Raw genomic sequence first — 14998 nt, 5'->3', positions numbered from 1 at the left:
CCCAAACAAACAACAACAAACCTCCAATGAATGCTCTTTTTCCCTGTCTTGTTCAACATCCACTGAGCAGTAATTAATGGTATTGGTTCAGGGACTGCCTTTCAGAAACAGTGCAGAGACCTTTTGTAACTTTTTCTTTCAATTTCTGCCCTCCTTCCTACAAACCTGTCCATATTTTGAAAAGATGATAAAACTCAGTTTCTCTGTCTTCCCTTTCCCTAGAAGACTGAAGAAGACATTTGGTACTACATCAGTCTCTGAGAACTACTGCTAGCAGATCCATTTTCTCTCTGGTTGTTGCATCATATTTATAGTTATGATCCTTAATCCATAAAATGTAGGACAGCAAAATAAAAAGAAAATTTTGTTCCTCTCTCCCTCCTTTTTTTATTATGTGTTAGCAAAGCACAGATCTAAATGCAAGGCCACACTTCAGCAGCTGCTGGAACAAGTGGAGTTGAAGAAGCAAGAAGGGTCTTTCTTATCTTACATACTTTTTCATCTTTAATCATATAACACTCGGCCTAAATATCAGACTTAGCTGTAGATTATCCTCAGAAGATTACACTTTTATTACATATAGAACACATGACATAGTGATAACACTATATTTTATGTTGCATACTGTAATTATGCAGGAAGTATGTTTGTCTTTTAAATGCACAGCATGTTTACCTTGTGCTATTTAATCCATAAAAGAGGAAGACAAGTTCTACAGAAACAGCATAGCAGTGACAACAATTATTACACCATGACAAAGCTTCCTTCTATTTGCTGATGAGAAATTAATTAGTTTTTGCTGCCTTTTCCCTCCTAGCTAAACTAGCAGCAGTATCACAAGGTAATTTTTTGGGCCAAGTATAATTATAAAGAACAAGAATCCTTTGACATGGAATTCTAAGATGATATTATGATTAAAACCATATGAGACTAGTCTAAATTTTAGTTTTAACAAGCAGTGCTTTCCATTTATGTATTTCCTTTCACAGATTATATAAATTATAACCAGATTTCCATGAAAATTCTAATATTATATTAAGACTTTCTCAATAAAACATCTAAATAGCAGACACCAGTGAAGTAATTCAGCCCTGCAGGGAAAAAATAAAAATGGTGCTGGATTGTTCTGAGAAACAATTATGTTTTTATCATAATTGAAGCTGACATGCAGTGCAGTAATATTTCCCTGTTTTTCAGTTTTAAAATACTTCACCTAAATAAAACCATGTTAAATATGCTTAAGCTACTTATACTGTTTGAGTCACAGTAAGTCTGCCATACTTTGCTTTCATAAATACAACTGTTACTGCACCAACAATCTTGTCTTTTTTATTCAGTTAATGCATATAGCCAAGTTTTACCTTTCTTCTTTTGTCTTCATTCTATAGCAGTGCAAAACCAGCAACTACTGTATAAAACAAGTATAATTTATGCCAGTTTCTCCAAATCAATAACAGTGAATAGGAAACATCAAATCCATATACTAAATATATCAGGTCTAAATCAAGGATATCAGATACGTACCTCAAATAACAGCATTTGGACTACCATTTATTACACCCCTGTGCTCTGAAATAGCTACAGGAGTTTTAGCTCTAACAGTAGGCAGTAAATGATCTCTCACCACTATTTTATCACCCCAATGGTTTTCAAAGCTGATTTTTGCTGCTGAGCAGTCAGGTATATTGTTCTACCTTTTCACCAAGGCTTCCAGATGGCCCACCTTCTCCAGATAAGCCAGTTGATCCCTGTTCAAAAACAAGACATACTGGTTTTAGCACAATGACTAAGTACTTCACAGCTGGCAGCTCTGCAGCAACAGAGCATGGCACATTTCTTCATCCCAGAGAACACTTGGTCTATCTGTATAAGTGCACCTGTGGGAAAGTGAGGGCTGCACAAGTTCTTCTGGCTCACAATCCAAGCAGAAAGATCACTGCATCATATGAAATGGAAAACATGAGAAGAATTAATTTTACAAAGCTTATTCCCAGTGCTTGCAATACAATAATTCTTATGAAACCTAAAAGAAAAAGATACTATAGTGCAAGGTCCCAAGTGAGAAAAGTATTACACTCTGAACTGGAAGTAAAAGCACAAAGTTCTCAGAGTACATTGCATGAGTGCCCTTGAACCATGGCAGAAATGAGGAAGCTCCTACTAATGACATAATACACAAGTGCACTGCAACTAAAACACTTTAAAAAGCAAAAAAAAAAAATCAATTCACACATTGGCATTGTTACCTCTATGCGTGTAGGAAGAAACTAGCCTAAGTACCAGTATACTGGCACTTAAGTGACAATTTTTTATTTTCAAAAAGCATTACTTTAAAAAAAAGTAGCTTTATCTGTATAATTTGAAAACAGTTCAGCCTCAAACACTTTAACAGAACAGGTGTAAAGCAACTAAGTTTTATGATTACTTGTTATCTTGGACTTCTAGCTACTCTGGAAACACCACAGTTTAAACATATTACAATGAGCATCGATATAGTTGCCTTTGAGGCTGACAATATTGGCAGAAATTACTTTTTGGAAGGAACTAAAGAGATAAACAGGCATCCCTGTGGTTGCTGGACTGACGAACTACGTGTGGGAACCTGTGTATTATATGTCAGAACTGAGATGTCTCTTGGCATGGCAGCAGTCACAGATTGGCTCTGGCGATACTGGCACTAAGGCAATGGCTCAGACGTCACTGGCAGGAATGAGGGACTGTCATGATGATCTCTGAGAATGAGAGCTACCACTGCTACCAGTCCCAGCCAAGAGTGGAGCTCAGTACGAGGCAGAAATCTGTGAGACAAAGAATTGCCCTGTTATCTTGCTTATCAAGATAAGAAGTATGGAGGTAAAGTTTCAAAATGCTAAAGACCAATCACTTTGATTCTCTTATTCCAGAAAGGACAGAAGACATAATCAGAGCCAAGATGAAACTCAAACCTATTCTCTTTCCACAGAGACACTCCTGATCTCTGAGTCAATGCTACCCTGTTCACAGGACTGAAGATCCTGATCACAAAGATGTGCAGCTGTGGCTTGCACCAGCAGTGAACATTTACTATACAGCCTCTGATCTTGTCCTGTTTTCAGTTCCCAAGCACTGTCTTCCCAGCTTGGTTGCTCTGGGCTGAAGAAGCAGGAATGACCAGGAAGCAGTGACTGTGAACGTTCAGTTGGATCACCCAGCACACCAGGGCTGGCCTATGGCACCCTGCAGAGTGAGCACAGATGCTGGCTATTAAAGTTTCCAATACACTGCCTATTCCTCAAAAGAAAGCAGTTGAAAGTAAAGAAAATCTACAGCAAAAACCACAAAGAAGGGAGATTTTCATGGATACAAATGATGTAAAAGAAACTTGGCATAACTTGAATTGGATATGTATGGAAAGAAAAACAGTAGTCAAGATGATTAGAAGTGAAGCCACTGAAATGCTGAAAGCAACAGGGAATTCAAGATGAATGAAGGGGAAAGGAAATTCATGACAGAGTAGCTAAATGCTCTTCCATCCCTTCATTCAAAAGAGAGGGCAAGGGTCTGAGACAGAAAAAGCTAGGGCAAGTGTTTACAGGCAAGAAAGGAATATAATTTTGGTCCTTAAAACAATTAGTAGTATTCAGTGAAAGTGCAAATAGAGAACAAAACATCTTGTTCCATCAACATATCAGCCATAAAGTGATGTTTTCCTTACAAATTTTCTATAAGATCATGTAGCTCTTTGAACCCCAGATTTGGATTGGCTTATTATAAAGACCAGCCACCAGGACTACACATTGAGATTTCAACTCTCTCTCTTTCTTATGTCAGAGAATAAACACAGCCCAAAGCAGATCTGTTGAATCCGTGCCTTCTAGTATCGCTTCAATCCTCTGGGGAGCAGTGGAATCCAAATATAAAATTGAATGTATTAGAAGACAGAAAAGTGAGGCAGAAAACTCTGAAGCACCTTATTAAAAAAACAGTCATCAAGTCATTTACAAGGATTTGTGTAAAAGTATCTAGTGACAATAGAAGTATAATAAACAGCATTTTAGAAGCCTTCTCAACAGGATCATTTTGTGGAAGATGAATCAGAGACCAAATCGCACAACTAACACATGTCTGAGAAAGACAAAAACATCTTGCCAGAGCATATGCTCCGTGTTAAAAACCGGGCTGTAGTTGAATAATGGAAAAAACATTGTAAACAATGCAAACCAAAGTATGGAGTAATCCATTGAAAAATATGGTAGCGAGAAATGAGTATTCACCTGGTTCCAAACATTCCTGTGAAAGCAGTTACCTGCCAGATTGTATGTCAACATGTTCTTTCGTGATAACTGAAAATTATCCAGTCCAGATTTATTTCATTTACAGTTTAGCATTTGCAAACATGTTTATTCAACATTTATTTGATGAGATGACATAAGTAAATTTAAAATATTATCTTGCCACACCAGCATTTTTCTTTTAGCGTATTTTGCTATTTCTAATAAATTTTCAATAAATTTGTCCTGAATCTGAGCTGAATCATTTGACTTCAAATCCAACATTTAGCAATATCATAATCTCTATCTGCTCACTAAGATTCACACTTAAGCATTTCTTTATAAGTCCATTCACTTTGTGTGTCAAGAAGGAATTCATACATTTTGGCACAGTACTCAAAATTATCAAAATGAGGCAACATTTAGGTTTGATTTAAACAGATCAAAATCTACTTGAGGGTCCCTGAAGATTCCAGCCAACTATCTGTGTTAAAAAAATAACAAGGCTGATGGACAGGAGAAGAGTGGATGCTCTAACAAGCAGCTTCTACTGTTTCATACTCAGCTCATAGATAGAAAAATGCCTCTACCACTCACAAAACTAAAAAACCCCGAAGTTCTAAGAAATAAGAATTAACCTAAGCTCTGCTCTTCCAGTCAGACCTACTGGCACTAAGAAATATTCTTAAAATCAATCCATCTGGACCCAGGTATCATAGGCAGAATGCTGGATCTGTTCATGCAAGCCTCTAACAGATGTGACCCAGCTCAGGCCTGCACAAGTAAGAGGAAAGCATAATGCAGGGTTACACTGCCTGCCATTGGAAAACAGAAAAGTGAAGCAAAACTCCCTGGTATTTGGGCTTCAGAGCAAGTGCAGTAGAGCAAAAGGCAGTTGATCTGTCAGAAAGGAGGGGTCATGCACAGATGATACATACCATGGAATCAAACCCCCTACGAGTTACGGATTTTTCAGTGAACTTGTATAAAATCAGTGCTTTCAAGTGACTGTTTTTGATCTGATCTAAAATAGTATATTGCTGAACCCCAGACAAGCTTTTAAAATCAACTTTTATTTTCAACAGAGCCTTTGTGTAGAACACAATACCACATGTATGAACTGAACTGAGCAGCTGTTAATATTCTGCACTTACGGTAGGAGAAACCTGAAGTTTTGATCAAAGTTCTGTCTCCAGATCCTTGGGACAGTTGAACAAAACTAACCCAGAAAGAAACCAGGAAAATTGTCCTGAAAATGGAACCTCATTACAGTCTAGTCGCATCAAGGTCTTCTTCTAGGCCAGTAGTCTGGTTTTTTAATGCTGTACAAGAACTGGATACAAATTGATTGCATCACACAAAAAAATAAAGCTTTGGCTTGTATCAACTGCCTTTCAATTTTGTAATATTTTCCTTTTAATTATTGAAGTGTATAAAAGTTTTTCATCTTCAGGGAATAGTTTAGAATAGGATCAATTTTGGAGGATATATTTTCTCATTGAAAGGAAAATATCTAGTTATCCGAGTTATCCAAAAGGTCAAAGAATATAAAGTAAACTCATGCCAGATTACTTACAATTTATTGCCAGTTCAGTTACTGAATTAGTTACTTTTAAGTCCCTTAGTGACTAACAGTACATTTGCTCACTAATGGCACTTTAGTTGGAATTACCAAAATGCAAAAGTAGATTAGAAAACAGCCCCATGTTAGACCTTGGCATCTGAGTAGCTCCTGGCTGACAGCTGTGCCAACTGGTGTGTGTGTGCCACACAATGATGTTGAGTTTTCCTTGTGTGGTCCTTTTTTGTTATTCAAGCTGGTGGTTCCACCTCTAAACTTCAGAAAACATTTCCCACCTCATAACCACAGTACTAGAAGTGTTATGAAGTGATCATGAGATCTGTAGCTGTGTTACCCAGGATTATATGCTGGAAAGCATTTTATTTAAAAAGCAGAGCCTATTTTCTTCTTTTTGACACTGAGATCTGCTCATCTGTTTTAGTGGAATTTTCTGTCTCTTGAGAGTTACTCAACCAGAGGTGATAATCTGAGTGAAAATCTACGATTTGCTACTGTCAGTGGAAGAGGTGAATAAAAGCAGAGATGCACCATATTTGTACCTTTAGCTGATATTCACTCAATTCTTTAAAGGACTCAGAAATTCAACTACCTGAAACAGCAGTTTAAAGAAAAAAATACAGAGGTTAAATTTTGCTTTCAAGAACAGCAGCATAAATAGGGTCATTCTGTTTGGCAGCACTATGCAGAGGAATGCTTGCATTTAAAAGAGGCAACCTGACAAAGTCACAGCAGGATGTGCTCACTGGCAAACAAATCCCTGGAAGTCAAAGCACAGGTACTATCCCTCTAGCTGAATCCAGCTGATCAAGAGCACTGCCAGCAAAAGATCCTTCAAGAAAAATGAGCAACAGCTTGATAGAGCTGACCTCCAGGTACTGTAACCTTTCTTTTCAAGAGAAAAACTGGCAAGAATTACAGCAGATCAGGTCATCTAGGGTGAAAACAAGAAGCACAACATAGACATAGAAGTATCATTATTACCATTCATTGTTAAGACTCTCATAGAACTTACACTAATCTTTATCAAACTGGTTTCTGAAACCAGCTGAACTAGTTCCTTCTTTGGAAGCCCTTGGCAATGCCCCACTCATTCACCAGTCTTGGAAAAAAAGGCTTCTCTCAATTGACTTATCTTTTGGCCTATATTCCCAAAGCCAGGACTTTCCAATATAATTCAAAGAAACCCTCCTGTCAAGCACCCTGAAAATATCAGTTAAAGCTCATTTAATCTTTTCTTCAAGCAAAAGAAATTGCAGTTTCCATTCTCCCTGAATTATACATCCCTGGTGCCTAATCCAGCTAATTTTTGCCTTGCCAGGAGATGTGGTAATTACTTTATGATAATTCTTCTCAAAAGCTACTCAGTTCCTAGGCACATGGCCTGACTGCAGCATTTTCTTGCTCACAGACTCTCACAGACCGACCATTTGCAGCCTGCTCTGGAGCTGTCATTGGCAGCCTGAAAAAATCACTATTTTTTCTTTTTCATGGGGAAGCACTTTTCATTTCAGCTTGGTTGCCTTCTGTTGTTTCAAAAATTATTTGCAACCAGGCAATCTTGCTGACATGTAATTTTCGAAGATTATTTTCCCACGATTTGTGTTAATGAATTGCTTCAGTTTGTCCTTTTGACATCAGCTGCACATGCTGGAGCTGACAGTTCTACCTGTGTATTCCAGCTTGTGTATAAATGTCAGTGATGCCTAATTCAGAAATGTATGTGCCACAGGATGAATTTCTATAATCAAAGTGGCAAGGAGAAATAGGAATTAACTTGCATTTGGTTACTGAGAGTAGTGCAGTGGGGATAAACATTAGCATTATCAAACACTAAAACAATCCTGGGAAACAACTGGTTCAAGTTCAGATGAGTTAAATTCTGTGCTATAAAAGCCAAACAATCAATCATTTTCTTAAATCATCCCTGACATTTTAACAGACAGATCATTTGTATGAGATGCTTCAAGTTTTGTTTTAAAGTATTTGCTATCCATCACTGGACAGCATCTGATCTAAGCATACAAAATCCAGTTGCACATGTCAGCAAAGTGAGATTTTCATCCCCCAAAAAGTAACAGAAATTTTCTGAGCAGCTGAAGGAGTTGCTTGTTTTGGCATGGCTTCCAAAAGATTTTGCCTCATCAGCAGTGTACATTAGCACTGCCTGCTGAGCCCTTACTTCTCACTATCTTAACCAAACCCTCTCCAATTGAACCCGATGGTCCTGTATTAACTGAATATCTCACAGCAAAGAACAGCTGCTGGATTCTGCTGCAGCTCTGGGCTCTGCTGAGACAAGCAGTTCCACATGAACCTGCCCCTCTTCCGCTTTACACAAACATAACTGATGCTGTAGCCAGAGAAACAATTTTTGTTGTAGGACTCAGTTAAGGAATAGTGTTGGAGGTTTGACTTTAGGTACATTCTTGATCTAGTATTAAAAGTGTGTCATTTAAGCTTTGAGCACCATAAACATTTTATAAATTTAGTCTACTCTGTTTCCACATTGGACAAGCATCCAGAAATACTCTGGCACAAGCATGCTCTGAAGAATCATCAGCTTCATGTGACCTAAGAAAAGATGGCTGGTGTGGCTTCCAGCCTACTGACAAAAGTGCATTTCAGAACATAGTCCACCTTACTAGACTGAATAACCAAGTGTCATAGCCCAGTCTTCTGCTGTGGAAACTTTCCTGTTAGTGCAGAGTTGCCATCTGTATTTTTCTAAGCAGATATTAAGCACGACTTGACTTTTACAGAAAAGAAATAACTATTTTGGCACCTCAAATAGCAGTGGCAGATGTATTAGTGGAAGACAGGAGACAAATGATGGCAAGAAAAGTAAGAAAATTGAAAGAAGGCAAACCTTTGGTATCAATGGCAGACATGCACACGTGCTTCATGGCACAATTTGCTATGAATTCAGCATTTATAGGATTTAGTATTGCAAAATTTCTCCTCTGGACAGCTTACTCAGGAAATGCACTAGTTATCTTTTGGAAAAACTGGAATGCTGTGATGGATTGCCCATTGCTAAAAAAGGGTATTGTTATAATTTAACCATAGGCTTAGAAGTATTCACTATATTCTGTAATTTGAAAAACTCTGTCAATAAAGATTATGCATAAACAGCAAACTCCAGACAAGACAAAAAGTGGGGTTGGTAAGGTGGTGCGCAGAAGGGGCAAACCATACACGCAGAATTTTATTAGACATTGGACTTACTATCAACTTTTTAGTAAGTTCTTTCCCCCTTTGCCTTTAGTATTAAATACATTGTACAGCAATTGCACATTTACTGCTTTTTGTACAATTCCTCTTTGTATTTAGTGTCACCAACATCTGGTAACTCCAACTTCACAAGGCATGAGAAAGGACAGATGCCTTTCTGCAAACCTTCTTTTGGACTCCATCCCAAAATCTGCCCCATCAATTGGTAGTAGTTGTCCTTTGTCTTCTGTTTTTCAAAACTTTGTTTGTTTATTTGCTTTGTGTGTGGCATGTTTGACTCCAGAGAAGTCCTGGAGTCATCATCTGAGCCAACACTGAATACCTGGGAGTGCATCCTCTCTGCATGCCAAGGGAAAGAGAAATTACTTGTTACAAACAGAAACTGGTGAGAAGCTGGAAGTAAAACCTGCATCCAAAGCACACACAAGTGATATTTTCCATTAGGACTCACATCTGGAAAAGCATTTGAGAAATACAAGAAAACCATCCTCTTCCTGCTAGTACTTTTCAATTTTTTTAGGAAAAGCTTAATTGTAACAGATTTCAGTGGTGAATAATGTGAAGGAAAGGGGGGTTGAAAGGTATGAGGGTTCTGCTGAGTGTGCATGAAAGACTCTCCTGCTCTTGGTGTTTCACCATTGTCCTTAATGACAAGATAACACACATTATCCCCCTAAAGACCATGTAAGTGGACACTAGTCCTCTGCTGCCAGATAAGACAAAGCTCACATATCAGGATCAAGGGCCTATGAAGCTCATTTGATTAAAACACATGTACATAAAGACAACATCATTCTAAAATCCACAGGTAAAAAAGAAAAATATTTATCAATAACTAAGAAACTACTTCAGTTTTCAGGTATCGCATGTCATCCTGTATATCACATGCAAATTCTCCAAATACTGATGTGTGGGAAATGGTAAATAATGATGGGTCATAATTCTGTCTCTTTATAATACTGTAACAGGGCTGCAACATCCCCTTGTTCAGTATAGCAAATATTTTGTTATTTTATTCTCGCAGCTTGACCCTGACCACAGTTTTGTAGCTGATATGATTATTTTACTCATCATCATGGCAACATATAGTCATTGATTATGTATTTGAACCAGCAATTATTACATAGAATGGAGCTCTTTTAGTGGTGAAAGAACTTAAGTTCCTACAAAATATCTGAGTTGTGGACATGTTGTGCATTGCATTCAAGTTCCTGAGGAGCAAAAAAATTCCATGTCAAATCCAGAAACTTAAGGTTAAGTAACTACCTTCTGTGACTGTTTTATATACTATTATTAATGTAGTGGTATCTCTCCATAAAATACATTAATTCAAGAGATAAAATCAATTTAGTCTTGCTCTATGCAACATTTGGGTATCTCATGCATGGGCCAGCAAATTCACATCTGCTCATAAATCCCAGACAGAAGTTAAACATTCAAAAGGGCAAGGCATGAAACTAAATGGAGAGAATTCTGAGGCAGCATTTTTAAGTGACAACTATCAACTAAAAATGCATCTGCAGTGGAAGAACTAAGATAAACCCTTAAAAAAGGATTTCTGGATCACAAGCTGAATAACAACACACTGCTGTAAAAATGAGCACATGTATTCAAGTAATTTTCCCTTTCTCAATACTCTGAACAGTTTGGGCAGTGAGCTGGAGTCATATTGAAAACAGACTATAGGGGAGTTACGATGTGACTTAAATTACCTAGAAAACATGGACGGTTAATTGAATTGAGACTGTTAAGCCTGAACAGAAGAAGGAAGGAGACACACAATAACAACCATCACAGGTAAAATGCTGTTTCCAGAAAGGGAGTCAGGTCACACAAATGGGAGAACTTATTAAAAATAAAGATGGAGAAGCCCTTGTCTGCCTGCAGGTCACAGAGCCTTCATTTGAGCAGCTTTTTAATAACTGGTTAGACAAATATTTGTCAGAAATGGTATCAAGATAACTGACCCTGCCCAGGCAGTAGAGGAAGGACTGTGTGCCACTACAAGGTTACCTTGAGCTCTGTGATTTTATGGAGGGTAGACAGAACAAGTCTGCAAAACACATCTCAGGCTAAATGTAGCCTCTCAAAAGATTTAACTGGAAAAGGATCATTTGTTCACTTAGGAAAATGTACCTTGGAAAACCCCTACAACCACCTGCAATGTTCACACAACATATCAGGAAAAAAGCAGAATTAATTCTAGGAAATGCTCAAAAATGTGAAATTTCTTTAAATAGTATGATTCTGAGAAATGACAAAGGAATAACTAACATACTACAGCTTCAAAGACAGGCAAACTTCATCAGAAAGTTCCTGAAACACATTACTCATTCACTCTCAAATAAATAGAGAATTAAAAATAAAACCAGAAAGAGAATTCAAGCTTACTGCTTCACCAGTTTTTCCAAGGTTTCCTTGGTCTCCTTGTTCTCCCTGTTAAATGTAGAAAACAGATGATGCAGTTCAGTAGAAAAGTAATTTCTTTCATATGTGTATATCAAAGCCCTCTATTTTTGAAGAGCCTTTTTATTTTCCAAGTTGTATCTGCCAATTAAAGCTTTAAAAGCTAAAATTAAGCAACAAATAAAAATTGAGTTTTGTCAGTGGCTAATTTTGATTTTGTAAAGTGATGTCCTAATGTATTCAGGGTTTGCATGCAAAAATGAAAACTATGTATCAACTGCTCACTAATACATTAAGTAAGCTAATACTATAAATTAATTACTTACATTTTATTAAATCCTCCATTCATTACCTTCACTATTCACAACTGCTTCAAAGGTAAATGTTGCCTTTGCACAGTATTGGTAATTGCAATTTTGTTATGAAACATTAGGAAAATTGAGGTCTGAATGACATTTTAATCTTCTCCTCCAAAAATCTTGAAACTATCATTAAGTATTAAATTAATTCTGTTCTCCTTAATAACTCTGCAAGTCACATTACATAACTAGAATATTTTTCTGTGTATTTTACAAGTGGAAGCTGGGTGTGTATGCACTGTTAATTACCTGGCTATAGCTATAATCTCACTCATTTAATAAGGGATGAACGACAATTTGCATACTGTTTACACAGATTGAGGCTCAGCACTGAGAAATTCTGCTGCCACAAGCTCCTCTTTCAAACTGCAGCACTTCTTCTCATCCCCACTCACACCCCCCCACATCCTGCCAGTGTAGGAGCTGCCCGGAGCACCCTCACATCCCCAGGCAGCTGCATTTCATTTTAGCAGGTGCAGCCTTTGTTCCCACATCTGTCTCCTAGTGCTGCATAATTTCCTTCTTTTACAAATTGGGATCTTGCAAGGACACAGAATCACCAGTATGATGCACATTTATATTATGGAAACACATGTACTCACATCCTTTCATTGGCATTCCCCTATGTGGCAGTGTATAACTGTACACAGTTGATCCTCCAAATATATTCTATTGCATACATAAAACCACCACTTACCTTTAAACCTTCTGGTCCAGGATCACCTATAGAACCTTTCTGTCCTGCCTTTCCCTAAAATAAGGATTAGAATAAACTGCTGTAAATATTTTATTTTAAAAAGATAATTACACTCCAGTTTTTGTATTTATCAAAATATGTGCATTAAAATTTCCATTTTAGTAATATTTAATACCAAAGTTTGAGGAAAATGTATTTATAAATCTGCATCTGAAAGCACACTGTAGAATATTCCATCAAATACTAGAACAATAAGCAGAATCTGTGTTGAGTCTTACAGCAGTCAATACTGAGGAAAAACTGTCACAGACCAAGATGGAAGCACATCTCAATTTCACTTTGAAAAACATTACAGAAAGACAGAACAAAAAGGCAAAGCCATATTTTGTCCTGTTGATTCCAGCAGCATAGAGATTCACAGTAACAGAATTTGACATTTAGACTTTAGGGACTGGTATCACAACCTTCCTCAACCAGACAAAAACAGCTCAAACATCCTTTCCTCTTTATTCAGAAAAATTGATGATGATTTTAAGCCTCATCTCTCTACACTAACATTTTGCTGCTGATCTTGTCTCTATAATGCTCTGTTAATAACATGTTGTCAGCTGGAAGAAATACAGCAACATCAATCAGAGCAGCAGGCCACAAAGTGACAAGACCTTTGAAGCATTTTATAAAATGCATCCCTCCCTCTTTTGTCACTCATACAGACCCACAAAGGCATATGAACTAGAATGCTTTCCCCTTAATTTTCAATTACATGATTGGAATGTAATTATGTCTCCCATTTAGGAGGTTATTTTCTCTCCAGGTGTATTTTACTTTCTGTACAACATAAAGCACAGCCTCACCCTTTGGTTATCTGGACAGCACAGCCCTGTCTAGACAAGCTTTCCCCATCAGCTCTGAGGAAAAGGCCCTAGTCCAGAAGTAAAGGTCCAACAGACTGGATCTGACTCAGGTTCTGGTTTAAAATGATCTCTACTCTTTTAAAGGCATTTTCTGCTCTAGCAATGAAGATCCAGAAACAACCTAATAAAATGCACCAATGCTTGCACTGGCTGAGCTGAGCTACATTGACAGCTACAGTGTTAATATTTGGATAGTCTTTGAGAGAGAGGTAATTGCAAGGAAACTGAATAAACACAGCCACCTCTTTAATATGACATCTACTGTGTTTTCACAGGGCAAATAAACAAATACTAAAATACCAGCTTTTTTTTGTTGGTTTGGTTTTGGTTTATTTTTCTGTTTTGGGGGGTTTTGGTGGTTTGGTTTTGCATTTTGCTTTGTTTTTTTTAATGTAAAAGGATTAGTTTAAGAGAATTTAAGTATTTGATTTTGGAATACAATGTATGGGAAGGAAGGAATGAAATCTCAAATCTCATGTGATGAGATTCAGTTCAAAGACCTCTTCCAAAGTTCAAAGAGACTGAGCTCTGTGGAACTGATGTATACCGTGGGGAAACAGAGGAGCATCCTCAAATTTGACTCCAGTTGTTTCAGACACATGGGAATGCTTTTTACCCTGGGACCTGAGAACCAGTGTGCAGGCTCATATTCACCTTCTGTTCATCATCCATTGCAGAGAATGGTCTATTTTGATGGCAGCATTGCTCAGGTGGGTTGCAGGGTTTTTTTGTCTCTTGCATGTTTTTCAAAGCAAATGTTAGACATAAGGGCAGGGGAATGGAAAGAGAGAAAAGTAAGGTGAAAATTTATGGCTGCCTGCTTGGTACATGCCTAATCCTGAACTGGGGACTAATACTTTGACCTGAAAACTGCACAGTAGAAGGAGATGAGGATTCCAGAAGCACTAGAAACCTGCTCCATTACTGCTTCATAAGAATAATGAAAAGTGCACAGTACATCACCTACAAGGGTACTTTACCTAGTTTAGACAAACCCCATGAAAGTCAAGGTAACAGTGGCTGAAAAGAGGGCTAACCTATTAACCATGCCCATAGATATTGTCTACAGGGCAGGAAGCAAGGTTGTTGTGAGAAAGGCACAGGCAAGACTTTCAATAGAACAGCGAGACATTAGGAAAAAAGTCTATAAAACAGGCAAATGACTGAAGCAGATTGATGAGGAGAATGAAGAATCCCCACTCCTGGAGGCTGCAAAACACAAGTTAAACACATCTGTCAGCTAAAGACATAGCTGAGAGCTGATGGTGCCTTGGGCCATGGCCAGACCACTTCTTCAGGTCCCTCTCAGAGACCTTCTCTGCTGCCACAGCTATTTAATTAGTGCAGCAACAACACAGTGCTGATAGCGCTTACTTTCAGAGGTAGCATTCACTTTTTAAAACTCCTTTCATGGAAACTGGAAACAAATCCTATGTAAATCAAATTAATATCAAATTGCAATCAAGCAACCATAATTTAAGAGGAAAGATGTGTTCAGCAGCTTATTGACTAGCCCTGCTAAACTGTGCCAGATTTAACAACGTCACGATTCTGACTCT

General features: G+C 37.7%; 1 protein-coding gene across 1 annotated transcript in view; it reads right to left on the bottom strand.

The window, feature by feature from the left end:
- The window catches only part of COL24A1 (collagen type XXIV alpha 1 chain), a 113472-nt gene that overhangs the window by 40826 nt on the left and 57648 nt on the right, over positions 1-14998 (bottom strand). The window contains exons 23-25 of the mRNA XM_071565036.1: positions 12526-12579; positions 11455-11499; positions 1695-1748 (exon numbers count right to left, since the gene is read on the bottom strand). Of these exons, the coding sequence (XP_071421137.1) occupies positions 1695-1748; positions 11455-11499; positions 12526-12579 (153 nt within the window). The remainder of the gene's footprint in view (positions 1-1694; positions 1749-11454; positions 11500-12525; positions 12580-14998) is intronic.

The sequence above is a fragment of the Pithys albifrons genome, chromosome 10 (assembly GCF_047495875.1).
Source record: "Pithys albifrons albifrons isolate INPA30051 chromosome 10, PitAlb_v1, whole genome shotgun sequence".
In the NCBI taxonomy this organism is placed as follows: domain Eukaryota; kingdom Metazoa; phylum Chordata; class Aves; order Passeriformes; family Thamnophilidae; genus Pithys; species Pithys albifrons.
This window is presented reverse-complemented; position numbering and strand designations above follow the sequence as displayed.